This window comes from Corvus kubaryi, unplaced genomic scaffold (assembly GCF_017639235.1).
Source record: "Corvus kubaryi isolate FWS band 111438036 unplaced genomic scaffold, C.kubaryi_AGA036_p1.0 37292, whole genome shotgun sequence".
NCBI classification, from domain to species: Eukaryota; Metazoa; Chordata; class Aves; order Passeriformes; family Corvidae; genus Corvus; species Corvus kubaryi.
The window spans coordinates 106,035-122,671 of NW_024581091.1; the positions used below are offsets into that span (position 1 = coordinate 106,035).

At 43.9% G+C, this 16,637-nt stretch overlaps 1 protein-coding gene across 20 annotated transcripts in view; it reads right to left on the reverse strand.

Annotated features, from left to right (window-relative positions):
• The window catches only part of ANK2 (ankyrin 2), a 247,997-nt gene that overhangs the window by 106,000 nt on the left and 125,360 nt on the right, over nucleotides 1-16,637 (reverse strand). For 2 of the 20 annotated variants that reach the window (XM_042026809.1, XM_042026791.1), the window contains exon 1: nucleotides 13,402-14,284. The exons of 14 other annotated variants lie outside the window; for them this stretch is intronic. In XM_042026809.1, the coding sequence (XP_041882743.1) occupies nucleotides 13,402-13,524 (123 nt within the window). In that variant the 5' untranslated portion in view covers nucleotides 13,525-14,284. Of the gene's footprint in view, nucleotides 1-13,401; nucleotides 14,287-16,637 lie in introns of those variants that run through there. 4 more of the 20 variants (XM_042026779.1, XM_042026789.1, XM_042026797.1 and 1 more) reach the window with 4 other exon arrangements.

Here is a 16,637-nt window from a genome sequence, read left to right on the forward strand (position 1 = left end):
TGTAGAATAACGCATTAGAAAATTCAGGGAAGCATAGGACAGGACACCACCTTTCACAAAAAAAACCCCACAAACTTCTGAACTTCAAGAGGAGCTTCACAGGTTCTCTGCAGTTCTCAGTAGCACCCAGCACATGGGATTCACACAAAAACTGCCCTCACAGAGCAACACAACCCCAAATTTAAACTGTACTGCAAACAGGAGTTACCCCCTTCTCTGTCTGGTATCTCTGAAGGTACTGATAACTCATGACCAATACTCATCTGGCTTACCTGGGAGCCATAAGGTATGGGAAGTAACATGCAGCATGAACACATCCACACAAAAAACTGGTTTCTCTCAAAACCCAATAATGCAATTTTAAGAAAAGCGTAATTACAATAGAACCAAAATTAGGTGCTAATAAGGTCCATTAAAGGACCTCAGTTAAAACAGATGAACCAGCAGAAAACCCAAACATACATAAACCCCCAGATTTACTACCAGCAAGAAACAGAAAACTTTCCTAAATAATCTTGCATAAAGCCTGTGGCTTTCTTTCAAAATTTTTTATGGCAAGAAAAAGGCTATAGCATTTAGTTGAAATTTTATGTTACATTCTAACTGTAACATTTGATCACTACCAAACAAATTATGTTAATAATTAATAGCCTACAGTGCCCCGAGAACTGAGGGAACCCTTGGCCATGACCACTCCCCCACCCACCCTTAACGAAGTCCCAAGACTCCAACACGGACAGAGCCCAGGCAGGTGGGAGAACTCCAGTCAAGCAACAGAGAACTACATCCCTCAGGATGTCCAGCCCTCTTCCAGTAGGGAGCACCTCTTCCCATGCATTACTTCTTGTCAGCCCCGTTCTGTCACTGCTACAGCTCATTTATTTGGCCCCAAGTGACAAGATGGAAAATAGGTCACAACCTCCACAAACCACTCCCTTCTCCGACATCTTCTCTCAATACTGGATTACCATCTTTCCTCTCTGACAGCATCTTCCCACCTCCAACTGGGACAGAAATATATAACATTTCAGTTACATGGAATAGAAAATTCATGTATTTCCAATGAGGTAATAGACAAGGTCAGAAATAGATTCCACTTTATCCAGACCTGCCTTCTGTTAGCCTTCCTTTCAGAGAGTAGCACTTCCTCCTACAACCAGCCTGAGCTGGGAAGTCCCATGGACTTCCTTAGTTAAGTGCTCATCTAGAGAAGAAGAATTGCTAAACTGCTCCTTAATCTGTACTACAGTAAATAAATAATTTTTAAAAATAGGGAAGAAGAACCAAGATTCCCATCTCATTGGAACCAACCCCCTATTTTGTGGAATACAGCACTAAACTTACTCCTTCCTACTGGATTTGTACCTTCAGAACTCAATGCAGATGATCTTCCAGAACAAAAGTGAAGCTTGTGCTGTATTTCAGATATAAACGCCTATAATCAGTCATATGATAATGTAACACTGATGAAGTGAAAAAGTACATGTAAATATTTCAGCCTAAGGTCATGAAGGCAATCACGGACAAAGCCCCACGTCACAGGCCTTCATCAGGTTGACTACAATTCCCACTTGAATTTGCAGTTTACACTCAGAATGAGTAAAAGTAATAGGGGAAAACAAAGCAATTTGGTAAGCTAAACAATGGCCAAACCCCAAAAATGAGTAAAAGCACATCTATTACACAATGATCCTCTAAAACAAAGGAATTTTGTATAATAAAATACTCGAAGAGGCTACCATTTGCCAGGCCAAATGAATATTAAGTGAAAGACCTCAGATCCTACATGAGAGTTCCAAAAGTCCTGCTGCACTCACAGTGACAAATGAAATTCTTTATTACTGCAGAGATGACTCATTTATGGGTAGATATCAACACCACAGGGGAAGCAGCTGTCTGATTAAATGAATATTTGTCTATTCTTATCCATTCTCTATGAGCCTGCTCCAGCATCCACTGAAGTGAGCCTGATCTTTGCCATTGGATCACAGTAGGATCAGTTTAGCCCCGGCCAAGAGGTCCTCTCTCACTCACTGCTCCAACTCCCTCCAGCACTAAAGGACTGTCAAGGACAAAAATCAAAGAAAATAAACCCCGTGGCACTTCTGTCAGCCATATTCTCTACAACCCACAGCCTCACTAATCAGCCACAGAATGATAGAATCATTTAGGAGGGAAAAGATCCAACTGTTCCCCCAGCACTGCCAAGCCACCACTAACACCTGTTGCCAAGTGCCACATCCACACATCTTTCAAATCCCTCCAGGGATGGTGACTCCGCCACTGTCCTGGGCGGTCCATTCCAATGTCTGACAGTCATCCTACATGGCAAAACTTTGACTCTTTCTTGCTTAATCAGCAACCACCACCTGATGCTGCATTGTCTTTGCACAGCAGAAAAGCACCTATTTTTAATTTTTTAACACTTCCCCAAATATCCAAGATAAAGACCCTGATGCCCTGAAGCAGCACTTGGGAAGGGAAGACTTGAGTTCATTCCCTGACCCTGTTTTTCACTGACAACAGGGGTCTCCCACCCCCACAAACTCTGAGGGGAATAAAGTTCCACCAAGCTTCTGTATTAATAATCTCAAGGCATGGAAGACTATAAGCTAAAACAGGCAGCAAAACATATTGCAGATAGTCCTTTCTGAACTGAAAGGATCACTGAGTGGAAGAATCTCAACTGTTGCAAATCATTCTTAAAAGTAAAACCTGAGAAGAATATTTAGAATTTATGTTCAGATGGGCTAGAAGTGCACTAGCTCCTTTGCAAGGAAGCATACTTGTTCTGCAAAAGGCATATGGCACCTCAAGTTCCAGGTGTTAGGAAAAACCACCTTCATTTTACTCCTCTGCTTTTGCAGATTTCTCTCCAATTATATTTGTGATTTTCCAGCACTTTCTGCTTCTCTATTCATTTTAAGCATTATTTTTAGATGGGTATTAAATTTACAAATAGTGTCAGAATGCCAAGGCTCTCTTCAAGGCCAGCAACACCGTGATTTGAAGAGCACGGGTCACAGAACATAAGACTTACGTAAAGAACATTTTGGACCTCAACGTACATTTGCATGACACTATTTTCAACTATTCCACTCCACTATTTCAATTATTATTAAATAATCTCTCCTTCAATCACAGAGCTATATTACAGAAAGGGCACACATGTTTAAAAATTACATTGGAAATTATAAATCACTAAGATGGTTATGTAATAGGAGGTGAATTATCTCCCAGTTGAAATCATCTGGAAAAAATCTAAATCTCTTGACATCATTAGCAAATCTTTCAGGGATTTCAATGAGTTAAGATTATAATATATACTGTTATAAAACCAAGTGCTCCTTTATAACCTTTAATTACAGTTCCCTATCTCTACATTATCCTTGTTCACCTCAAACATCTCTTCCAGAAGAAGGCTGGTTCCTCTCAAGCCTTCTGCTTTTGTATCATTAAGTTTGCATATTGGAGTTGGTTTAAAAAGGACAAAATACTCCTTCCTGTGTTTCACACTTCTGGGCCAATGAGCATTACTATAACTATGCAGAGACTACAAAATAATGATGGTTTATTGCCCAAAATGATGGAATGTGTGCTGCTAAAAATCCAGCTAGATGATGTACAAAATGGCTAAATGGCAATAAAGAGAAAACTGGTGTTAATTAACCTTTTCAACCACGTGCATATTCATCAGCTGTAGCAACACCTTGGTTCCTCCTAAGCTGCCCTCAGAGAATTTCCTTCATTCCTCTGTTTTAACGAATTTCCAAGCACTACTAAGAGCACACACACTAAGGTTGGTGTCAGAGCTCTGCTCCACAGCTGCAGGGACAAATCCTCCATGGATCTGGGAGGGACACAGAAGCCCCATGTTGGCTGTGCTGGCACCTCACGTCTGCAAAGAACCGTATGCCATCTGCACTCCTGCCAGCACCGCATTCCCATCAGCAGTGCCACACCACAGGCATGGGGAGCATCACCAAATCCCACACCAAACAGGTTAAGTGCTAGGCTTCCTTAGAAAATCTGGGGAAGACAGCCAAGCACGTACTTCCTTAAGCTTGGGAGAACTCATGCTGCAATGCAGAGCTGGCTCTGGGCAGAGCTATTAATTATTTCTGATTTCACTTGTTTGGGAAACCTTTTCCAGGGCCTCATCATTCATCAGGCTAATACCCTGCACCACTTGAGGGCACACACAGCTCTATGAAAGTACCTACTGCTAATACCTGCATCGCAGGAAGGGACAGGTTAGTAAATAAATTATTACCAAAGGAGTGCCCGAGTGGTTGTCTACGCATCAGACAACACTGCAGGCTTTGTGCTGTCCTCGCCATAACCAATCAAAGGGAAGAAAATACAACTTGGGGGATTTTTTGTGATCCTAAAAGTACCCCTGATGCAGTGGCCAGTGGCCGCAGCTGCCATTTGCCAAGCACAGTCAGGCTGCACAGCACAGACGCCGTGGCTGTGGGGGCAGTGGGGGATGGCTGGATTCTCCCAAGAAAACACAGCAGCAGCATGGAGAATATAGCACAGATCTCCTCTAGTTGCTATGGAGTCTCCGTGCCTTTCCTCAGGAGAACTGTGCTGCGATACAGCAATTGCACTGACCAGTCAAAATAACTCTTTTTTTAAAAAAATCTGTATCACTTTCTGTCTCCAGCAAATGTCATTTTGCAAAATGAATCAATGCTCATAAAAGCCACCCCGCTCTGCGCACACAGCTTGCCATGGCAGTTTAAGGCTCACATCAGCATTTTAGATTTTACTCAATTCATCCTGCTAAATCATGTCCCTGTACCAAAACACTTTCAAAAGGTGTCTATTCATAATCTTTTCCATGAGCAAGATAAAGAGAAATAGGCATCATTTGGAAAATGACTGGTTTTTCTTTTGCTGTTACATAAAGTTCTGAGGTTTTAAATTTATTTGATGCAAGAACGTTATTTCAGTAACAAGGAGCGATAGCTTCACACTGACAGAAGGCAGGGCCAGATAGAATATCAGGGAGAAATTGTTCCCTGTGAGGGAGGGGAGGCCCTGGCACAGGTTGCCCAGAGAAGCTGTGGCTGCTCCTCGATCCCTGGAAGTGTCCAAGGCCAAGTTGGATGGGGCTGAGAGCAACCTGGTCTAGTGGAAGGTGTCCCTGCCCATGGCAAGGGATGGAATGAGATGATCTTTAAGGACCCTTCCAACCCAAACCATTCTGTGATTCCTTGACTGCCAGCAGTAACCAAACAGAGCTAATAATAAATCCATGGAGACCCTGTGGAGAGGCTAAAACAGGGATAACTTGCACTGTTACCTGACTTAACTAAGTAGAACTGAGTCTCCCTGGCCTAGAAATGTGGATGGCAGCAGCGATTCCTTTCCCTCAGGCAGCTCTAATGCCCAGCACCATGTTTATCAGCAAAAATAGAAAAGACTAGCTGAGCTTAACTATTCTCCATTTGCATATGGGGGCCGTTTGGGAAATCTTAGTTACTGCCTCTTCTGGTTCCAGCAGTGAGACTAATATCAACACAGTGCATGTGATTTCTTTTCTCCCTGCTACACTGGTGCCTTTAAAAAGAAATGAAGCAGGGGAACCAAGAAGGCTCAAGTGGGTCCAGGCAGTCCCCAATAAATCATGGCCTGAGCAGCAAGGCACAAAGTGGCTTTTGTCTGCTCAGGTCTCCTGCTGCACTGTCAGCCTCACTGGTTCTGAGCAGTGACATGTTTCTGTTAGACATCCTGGCATAGCAGAGACCAGAAAGAGTAAATAATTTAAAATAAGCTTAAATTATTCAACCTAAAACAGCTTAGAAAGGCTACTAATTATGGTTGTGTTGGTTAAAATCATTTTCTGCCAGCCTGGGGAAACAAGAGCTACACTCATTTTGGGTGAACATCACTTGCCAATGCTGCCTTATTTTACACACAGGAATAAAGAGAAGGCAGATCTAAATTATCAGGCCAAAAGAAATCCACACCCTTCCTCAGGTCACGTACAAGAACAGCACCACATTAATATTTGCTAACTATGAAACACTGCGAGTTTTTCCTGACCCAGACAATCAGTCTCACCGGGCTGTTTCAGAGCACAGGCAAACAGGGTAACTTTTTAAATCTTGTGTTACCTCCCTCCCCTTTCTCCTCCTGTTCATTCTTATCCCATCTTCATCTGAAAGGGATTCTGCTGGAGGACAAAAAGCTGATCTTAAACAGAAACGTGTACTCTGAAACCTTACTCAGGCTCACCTCCCTAAAATGTGTCTTTTCCAAAGCCCTAAGGAGCTAATGAACCCGCTAGATTTTGGGGAGGTTAACATGCTAAATCCTTCATTAGCATCAACAAATAGAAGGCAATTACAGACTTCTTTTAATTGCAGCCTTTGTTTTCAGGCACTTGTAAAAGGGCAGCTGGCATTTAATCTGTACTGATCCGTATGTGGAAGGTCTTAGCATAGGAATGAGTGTTAACATGGTTTTGAAGCAAACTCTGAAAAACTATAAGCAAAACACTAAATCTATTTACAATAAATGGAATTTCCATAAATAATTACCAAAAGAAAAACCCTAGAAAAGCACCAACTCTGTGAACCACCTGAAATTCACTTGATTACATTTATCAGATTTCAGTAATTCGTATTATATGCTCCAATACTATATAGAACTTGGTAACACTGGGGAATATCTACTCCTACCTGGACAACCCCATGGACTGAACAGGAAGAAAAATGTTGATTATAGCTGTCTAGGGCTAAAAGGACAGGTTGCTAACAGGCACATTCATCAAGATGTAGACAAGTATGGAAGAGCTCAGCAGACACTCAAACAAAACTACCAGCCCCACAAGAGCAAACGGAGCTGCCTGGGATTGAAGCAGAGAACAGGAATTATTTTTCACAACACTTGAAGCAGCACCTACATTCTCAAAAAGTAACCCAGAAGATGTTATTTAAGCAGAGTCAAGTCAATAAAGTATGAAAATCCATCTGACTGCCAGCTGTAGTATTTTGCACCGTGTCAGGGAATGAGGTGGTGCCTGAATGGCAGCACTCCTGTACCCTGCTCAGGGCTGTACTCCCTGTTCCCACCCTCTGGATGCACTATAGATTGGCAAACATATCCACCAGGGCATGGCTCCAGCTTTCACCATTAAACTATCAACTCAGCACTCATATGCCACTCTCACTTCAGGTGCCAAACTTTCCCCAGGAGTTCAGTGGAAAAGCCTGAGGGACTAAATTACAGAAGCCAGATTTCAAAAAGCTTGACACTTCACAGTTTAACATCTGACATCCTCATTAAACATTTTTTTTTAACTGCTTAACACAAAGCTGCCCAAACATCACATGATAATTCTTCCAGTGGTGCAGGAAAAATCATGAATTTAAAGGACACAAAATAGCTTACAAGGAGGCAAACAAAATCATCCCCAAAGCCAGAAAAGTTTATCAGGGATGATTTCCTACAATGTGCAAATGCTCCCTCAACTTTTTTTAATCATTCCTGCTAAGTTAAATTTGCAGAGACCGGATAGGTGGACAGTCACCATAGGTAGGTGCTGACATTTCTCCTCTCTAGGCTGCTCTTTTAAAAGCTCAGCAGAAGTTCTTTTTACTGATTAAGACAAGGTGAGAGACAAACTTGGGCACTTTCATAATTTTATGGAAACAATCACATAATGAGTTAATCCAGCCATAAAATCCAACGGGTCTGCCATGACATTGGATTGCACCCAGCAAGCTTTACAATGCGAAGGGATTTAGCATTCCAGGAACATATTTTCCTCCTCCTGCATCCAGTGTCTCACACAATAGAGCCAAAAGACCTTGTTAACATTTTCTCCAGTACTCCAGATACGGATTCATTCAGCTTAAACTTGTGAAGAGGCACAGCCACCCACAATACCAAAACCACATTGAGATAAATGATCTGTGTTTCAAAATACTGTCTACATATAATTTCTTAAGAGCAAATAAATCTTGTATTTCTATAACTATCAAGGAAATTAACTTAAATACCACAGAGAAATCAAGGAATGATTAGACAACAATATAAAGGTGAGCAAATTTAAACTTGAAAATTGCTCCTTTCCCATCAGATGCAAGGGAATCGGAGATCATTAATCTTGCTTCATTTTGGAACACTGTATTTGTGCCCATGCACATCACACCCCTCAAAACAGGACACAGAAAAAATGAAGCAGCAAGTCCCAGTCTATTCTGAAGTGCAATGTCATCTAAAGAAGCTCCATTTCACAAGGAAGCAAACTAGTGAGGTATTATTTTCATGCCCAGAAATAGCTCCATAAGGAAAACATAAGCTTGAGATACAGAAGGAAAATGCTCTAAGGGCATCAGGAATAGGCACCTCCTACGCAAACGCTCCATTACAAAACACCAAAAAAGTTTTTTTCATGGCTGGAGAGGCATTTGAAACATCTAGAAATTCTAGTGAATCACAGAGATGCTTGCCAAGGCAAGAACAAAACACTGAAGAGACAAGACATATTCAGTGCTAAGGAAAGAACAGCAGGCTAAAGCTGCAATGAACCTTGAAAGTTCAGTATACAGAGGTCAAGCAGTGAGAGACTCTTCCCTTCCTTATCCTGATACAAACCCCACAGGGATCCTGCAGCAGGTTCACACCAGGTGAGATAGTGGCATCCATGAACCAACAAAGGAGTGACCAAGAGCAAAGAACTGGATCTCTGTGCAGCTTCCTCCTCCTTGGGATGCCTTTTTCTAGCACACCCAAGCACTCCTTAGTTCCTCCATGTCCTCCTTCCTCACTGAACTCTGGCCCTTTCCAAAGGGATGAACTCTGGGGCTGCCAGCCTCACTGCAGAGCCAATATACCCAATGACAAACACCCCCCCCTCCCTGCCAAAGATGCGCCTGAAATTCAAATGGGCCTGGATCTAAGACAAATCTGACAACATTTTCTATAACGTGAGAAGTCTTTCATTTTTTCCTTTCTGAAAAAGAAGATGGTAATGTGAAACAAGGTCTGCTGTTGAGGTAAAACAAAGCAAACTCATTCCCTGTCTCCTGCAGCTCCATAATGGAAGCCACTTACTGCATGTTGCCTCTTCCCCACACACGCTGGAATCCTGCTGAGAGCAGAATCCCTCCATCCTTGTCTTTCGGCAGATATTGTCCAGCAGCAGTTCTGTGTGAGCTTCAGCAGTGCTTGGGGTGTCAAGGGAAGGACAAAATTCACCTGATGTTATCGGTTCTCAATCCCTTTTAGCCAACAGTGATGAATATTCCAGATGCTGTGCAATATTTTATGCTAAGAATGCTGAACTCATGAATCTGGCCCTCAAGAAGGTATAAAAGTTTTTAAAACCTTTTTATAATACTAAATGCAAAATAAATACCCAACTACTGCTAGTAGAGACCAGATGTCAAAAACTGTCCTCATGACCGATGGCAAAATGGTAACAGCCATCAGCTTACCACATCTGTAACATTCAAATATCAGTGTTATTTGGCAGCAGAACCCATTTTTATATTTTTGGGATTTTATGTGGGTTTTTTCTTTGGGATTTTTTCTTTGGGATTTTATGTGGGTTTTCAGAAATCTTTTCAACGCTTGTCACATGCAGAGATAGGAAGCTGTGTCTGCTTAGAGAAGTACTTTAGACAGGGAGAAGCAAGTGTGTGTTACATAGAGCCAGGGGCTAGGCAGCTGGATTCCCAAGCTATAATTCCAGTTTTGCTGCTGACTCAGTGAGTGACCGTCATGGAATCACCCCAGTTCCCTCACCTCACTCTGCAAAGGGTGAACCACAGGCAGCCCTCTCCAAAGACACCAAGAGGCAAGTGGGGCTGGGCCTTATGTATCGTGAATTTAGGTAAAACGGAATTAGTCATGCCTACATTTCAATATAATCTGTACACTTGAAGCTGCTCACCTCCTGAGTTACTACCTGGCTTTTAATGCTCTTGATACACTTGGGTATCCACACAACTATTCAGAAGGCTGGGGGGCTGTTTACATACACGTGTTTGCATACATTGCAAGAAAATTTTTTCCACATTGCAAGAAAAGGTTCCACCTGCCTAAAAGGGAAAATTTCCAATGTGGATGCAAGATAAGCAGACCTGCCTCTTGTCAACTGGTATTTTAAATCAACTCAGTCAATCTCAAAAAGAATGCAGGAGAGGGTCTTCAGCCTGCAAACTCCTTTTCCCAGTTTTTGAGCGTGGAATAATTCTGTTCATCTTTAAAGAACCACTAAGGATGGCCAAGGGATGATGTGAGCAGCTCACTGCTCGCAGCTCTGCTGCTGGCCTGGGGGCTGTAAGGGCCTGGGGCTACGTCAAGCAGCAGCCGTGATGAGATCTCAGAACATTCTGGTCCTACCCCAGCAGCACAGAGGCTGCAGCCACGGTTTGCGGCGGTGCTGCTGCTGCCCAGACGGCCGATGGTCACACGGCAAAACATTCAAGAGGCAGAGCCACAGTGAGCCCACGCCCTGCAGCATCCCCGGGAGCTTGGAGAAGGGTGGGACGGTACTAACAGACGCCCAGCAGCCGGGCAGAGTGGGAGAACTAAAGCCATGGCCCTTCATTTACCCTTTTGCATAATCAGGGTGCTCCAGGGACACAGGAAAAGTTTCGGTCACGAGGCCAAATGAGTGCTTCATGCACTCCGCACATACTGGTGCATGGCATGTATCCAAATGAGGGTTGGGAAAGGCAGTCCCCAACACCCGACATATTCCCCCATTCTAATGATCCTTCTGCAAACAAAATGGATCTCCACTGTAGGGAGAATCCACTTGCTGCAGTGTAAGACCTTTCAAACAAATCACAAAGCTGGAACCAAATTCCCCCTATGCAGAAAGACTTTAAGTGCTGAGAGCAAGCAAAAAAATATTCATTTGTATTTTGCCTCTCATGGACCTGCACACCTAATTTGCTCCTAGCCTCCATTTCCCAAGAAAGTCAACAAAAACTGCGAGGGCTCCTACTAGGAGATAATCCCATTTCACAGTAAAACCATTTATTGCTCTTCAGGAATTAAAGAGACAGATACATAAATATCTCAGAGATATGTATCTCACTTAAACTGATGACTAAATAAAAATACTGTGTATGTACCATACAGTCTGTATTTGGGTTGTTCTGTGTATATGATGGGGGTGCATATATACCCACATATCTGATCTGCTCTGCACCCTTCATTCTGCACAGCACAAGCAAGTTTAGATACAGACATAAACAACTCATCCCTGTCCTGCTGTGTCTCCTGCAGCAGGAGCAGAATGGAAAAGCCCAGCCTGACCCACCCCCAACCATCTGACTGAAGGCAAGTTTAGGGTGCAGCCAGGCACTTGTTTATGTAACAGCAAGGTACAGCCGCAGTAGAAGGGAGCCAGGAGCAGGGGCTGAATATTAAAAAGGAGGAAATGCACACAACCCTGAAGTGTTCTCCATATTTTCTAAGCAAAGCCCACTGGTGGTCCCTGGATCTGAAAATCTGATTAGGAGCCTGCATCACCACACATGATTACCAACACCAATGCGGCCTGAGCCTGCCTGCTTGCAGTCAGGGATATGCAGCACTCTGAGAAAAGAGATAGCAGAAGGGGCAGTATTAATTCTATCCAGCTTTAATTAAAGTAGTCCAACAGGCATTTGAATCAAACATGTTGAGGAAATAGGATTTGTGAAAATCAGGAAAAACAACACATGCTGTAATGAAGTAACTGAGGTGAGTTCTGGGCAGATAGAAAAAAAAGCCCTTCCAGGAAGGACATCCACACATTAAGTACATTTTTTTTTAAAGGCTGTTTTATAGAGGATTCCACAATCAAAAATGCAATCACGAAAACTACCTTATGCTGCAGTGTCCCATTTAAGGGATTAGGAGAGTAATCACAATCTGCCCCAAGCAGCCCTGCCCAGCATCCAGGCACTGCATACATTAGAAATGTCATTCCTGTTTTTGATAAAGAGAATTTGGATGTGACTTAATGAACTCTGCAAAGCGAGCCTTTGAAAAGTAATGGAGATCACACCCAAAGGTCCCAAAGGCATCAAATGGCCTTGGTCATTTTATTTAAGCCATGCCGTTCAGAATATAAAAATCCCTAAGAATGAATGCAAAACAAATTCAGAACTGCCCAGGTATGCCAAGGGAGCAGATGGCTCCTGAATTCTACAGATCTGCCAAAAGGATCTGTAAATTCAAACATTACATGGCTGAATTCTGGGTTGTTCTTTATACAGAGATTTGTTTTTACATGCAATGTAGCAGAATGGAGGGGGGGCAGGGAGTAAGGACTGTGTCTTCTTGCTATTTTCCCTTCCAGAGAAATTTATAAAGAATAGATAAAAAACATGGTGTCAGGGAATGAGTTAATGCATATCACAAGCTAGAGAATCCAGACATGGGAGGAAAGAAACGGCAGTGAGGAGGCATTAACACAGGCACTCCCAATGTATCACAGTCCTAAAGCTAAGATTAACAGAACCTTCATTTTAGTATTTTCTCCACGATTGTATTTTTTGTGTCCTTGGAAACTATAAAGTGATCTGGCAAACAAGTCACCTCTATTGATTTTTTTATTCTTCTTTATTTTTTTATCCCAAGACAATGAGAGTTGTCATTCCCTCTTTCTAACACAGAAGGAAAACAACAGTTAATTATAAATCAGGAGAAACCTCCCCAAAATCTGAACCAACTAAAGAGATATTCCTTTAGAGAACTAGAAATTGCTATCAGTAACAGAGGCAAACCCGACAGATTGCAGACTTATGTGCCAGGCCCTACCTAGACAAATACACCTGCAGTGTGCAGTGTAAATACACTGAATCACAGCAGTTAGCCCAGAATCTCTTTAACGACACCCAAAAACTGCAACACAGCTCAGCTGATGCTCCTAGCACCCCAAGGCAGGTCCTACACGCAGCACTGAGCATTGCTGCGGAGGTGGGAAGTGGAACTAAAAATGGGAGATGGGGGGAAATACTGTTGTCAAGTAGAGAAATGCACCTTCATGCTGCAAAGCACAAGCACAGCCACCTCCCTTCTTGACAACTTCTCCGGATCAGCCAGAGGCTTGGAACACCTTGCTGGGAATGATGGCAGGTAGCTCCAGGCCTTTTGGCATGAAGGGAAAGCAGCAATACCGGCGTGCCATCTTTATGTGCATTATTTCTGTGTGGCTGTGGGCTGCCATGGCTGGCAGCACTTGAATCTCACTGCAGATGGGTTAAGTCCACAGCATAGCTCAGAGGGGATGGGAAGGGATGCAAAAGGGAAACATGATAGGAAAGGTTTGGAAAATGAAGGGGAGAGCATTACACATGGCAGCAAACACCTGTGAAGTGCTGCACAAACAGAGGAAGGGTTGGGGGGAAAGGGAGAAGGGGGCTGGTTTCCCCCTCATACCTTGCGTTTCCGATCAGCCCTAGAGATTTTCCGCTGCCTTTTCCTTTCCTTCTCAAGGTTTCTCTCCCTCTCTTCAATTTCAGACTCTCGAACTTTTTTAATGGAAGCGGCTGCATGAGCCATTTTGGCGAGGAAAACACCAGCTCCAAGGAAGCCGTTCCCACCACACGCGGATATCCAGGTGATTTATTTTTTCCGCAAGGGCACTGGCTGCGAGCCAGGAGTTCACGGCGTAATCCACTCTTCCTCCTCCAGCACCCCAAGAAAGGTCACGGCTCTGCCCCAGCCCCTGCAGCACCCATAGCTCGGGAGCAGGAGAGCCGTGTCCCCGCACGCAGTGTGCCAAAGTGCCCGCAGCCACACGCACACGAGCAGGGAGCAGCCGGAAAATACCTCCTAGCAGGCTGGAAGCCCTTCAGCTTAGCTGTGGCTGCAAGAGAAGGCGGGCTTCAGACTCAGCTGGGAAGGAGGAAAAAGAAAAAAAAAAAAAAACCAAACCGGGGGGCCGCCGCCGGAAAGGAAAAGAAAAATCGGCCTTTAAACACACATCACCAAATTGGGAAGGTCTTTTGGGATTCCTCCAGAGAGGCTGCGTCTTCTGGCTGAGAGGAGGGCTCCACTTCAGCATCCCCAGCAAGTGGGGGAGGGGGCCGCTCCCGTCAGCTTCTCACATCGCCTTTACGCAGGGTGAGAAGAAAATGGTGCAGTCTGACTTAGAGACTTGCTGCTGCTGCTGCTGCGACCGCCTGTGCCGGAGCCCAGCACACGCCTTCCTGCTCCTCTCCTCCTCACGATCCTCCCTCACTGCCGAGGCGGTCCATAGGAAGCCGGGAGGCAAATGTACGGGGCTGGAAGAGCCCAGGCTCAGCCTGCTCACCTGCAGGCAGCAGGAGAGACGCCTGGAAAGGGGTGGCAGTGCTCAAGTCCTCATTGTGCCTCTCTGCAGCCACGTGAGGCTGCACCAGGAGAGCTGCATTCAGCAGCGAACCGAACGCAGCGAGGCGGGACAGCACGGAGCACGCAGCGTCATCCGGGCTCAGCCTGCCCCGCTCAGCTCAACCCCACCGAAGTAAAAATAATACCACCAAGGATGCTATTTGTTATTATTCAACCCCAAGAGCTGCTTTCAGGCACTTCCCAAGACAAATTCTGAAGGCCTGCCTTGCAGATGGACAGTGCTTAGAGCTGCGGACCAACAGCGACCGAAAGAGACAGTAACAGTATGTTGCTACTTAATCCCCCCCACTCCCCAAATATCATTTGGGTTTGGAACACTAATTACTAGCGTTAATATCAGAGACAGATGGGTCTGTCATTTCCTCATTGCTGTCCCCCGCTAAACCAGCACATCAAAGTTTTACTCCCGCCTCCCTGGGTAATTCTTATCACTATTTTAGCATCAAGCTTTTATTCATCAAAACAGGACACGGGTAGATCAAAAGCGCCTTTGCATTAGTTGCTAGCAGACAACTGATCCCATTTCAGCCCCCTCCAACACCACTGCTCCGGTCCCCTTCAGGCAGGTGCTGAGGGACAGGCAGGATGTGACTCCCCAGTGCAGCAGAGCTGTCTGCATCCCTGGCTTAGTCAGCACCCCAGAGTCACAGGGACGGGGCAGCTCACCGACAGCACCACTGAACCCCACCAAACCAAAGAAACAACTCCCTGAGCCAAGTTTCCCTCTGCAATATATTCCCTGACTTCAGGGAATTGTACTGAACGGTCCCTAGAGCCAAACACCATTAATTTCTCTGTAACATAGCCCCACCACGGGAGTGACAGACATCCTGAGAGCTCTTCACGTGACAGCAGCTCATAGATCAGCCCAAATTCCCCCCTCACGAACTGTGGTACCCACAGAACTTGGTGGTCTCCAGTTCATGTGAACTAGGACCATTTTACTGTCACTACTGTCACCATGGAACTAATCCTCATTGATGACTTCCATTAGTACTATAAGGTTTCACTTTGAGAATATCATGGACCAAATTTTCACAAAGGATTATATATGAAAATGACAAAGCACTACAAGAGCATCTTTAAAACAGGAATCTATTTTGTGTTTGAGCCAGTGATCTGTGCATTCAATCAAAAGCACATGTCCCTAGTAGGAGGCGGCATGGGAAGTAGCAGGGCAGGGAGTGCCAGCCCAGCTTTTTCTGGCTCCTCTGTTCGTACAGGCTGACTTTTTCCCAGTTGTTCCCATTTGTGAAAAACTAGGCTACACAAAGCTAATGGCTAAAACACAAGTGGCTGCAGCAACAGCCACCAGAATAGAGAGACAAGTGGAGGCAGCCATGGGAATAAAATAAAGGGGGAAATTGGAATCCTTTATAGGACTCTGGCACACCTTGTCTTCTGAACATTGTATGAACCTCACAAGTAGCATCACTTGTAAACCAGAAATTAACAGCTGGTAGTCTAGAACTGAACTTTCCTGATACCTTTCCAACCTTTTCATGGCATCTTAAACAAGAAGTTTGAAAATAAGATCAAATCACAAGCCACCACACTTAAAAATCCCAGTCCTAGTCCTAGGACCCTAAATCATGGTTCAAGGTGTGTAAGCCATTAAATAGTTAAATCCCACTACACAGCGCACACAGTAGGGTTTAATACACAGAAGGGTTTACAGCAATCATTATTATTAAACCATTTGTCATCTTTTGATGATTGATACATGCAGGCTCATCACCTCAGTGTCAAATAATTATTCTTGCAGAAAACTCGCTTAAAAATTAACCAAGGACTTGATGTACTTTCTCACCCTGGCTACACAAGAGAAAAACATCAGACACCGGAACCGAACAAAAGTGAAGTTCAAGTTGGTGCCAAGTAAAATAAAATGATTCTTTATAGGATTACTGGTAAAGAAGAACTTCAGGCCAGCTCTATGAGTTGGCTATTATGTTCCACAAACATTTTCTCCCTAACCTCAAAGAGACATAAAAATATTTCATTATTGTGTGCTAAAAAAAAAAAAAAAAAAAAAAAAAAACGGAGTGACTTTCAATAGATTATTTTAGAAAGAACATATCTTGTCTGGGGAGAAGAACATAACGTATGTATCAATGTTTGACACAGCTTATGTCCCTGCAGGAAAGAAGTGTTCTAAGACAGATTTTCCTAAAAAAAAAAAAAGTAGAAAAAGGCTTGTCATCGCATTGCGTATACAGATCCTAACAAAAAGAAATCCTTCTGCAGACATCAGTCTGAAGATTACATTTTCAATTAAA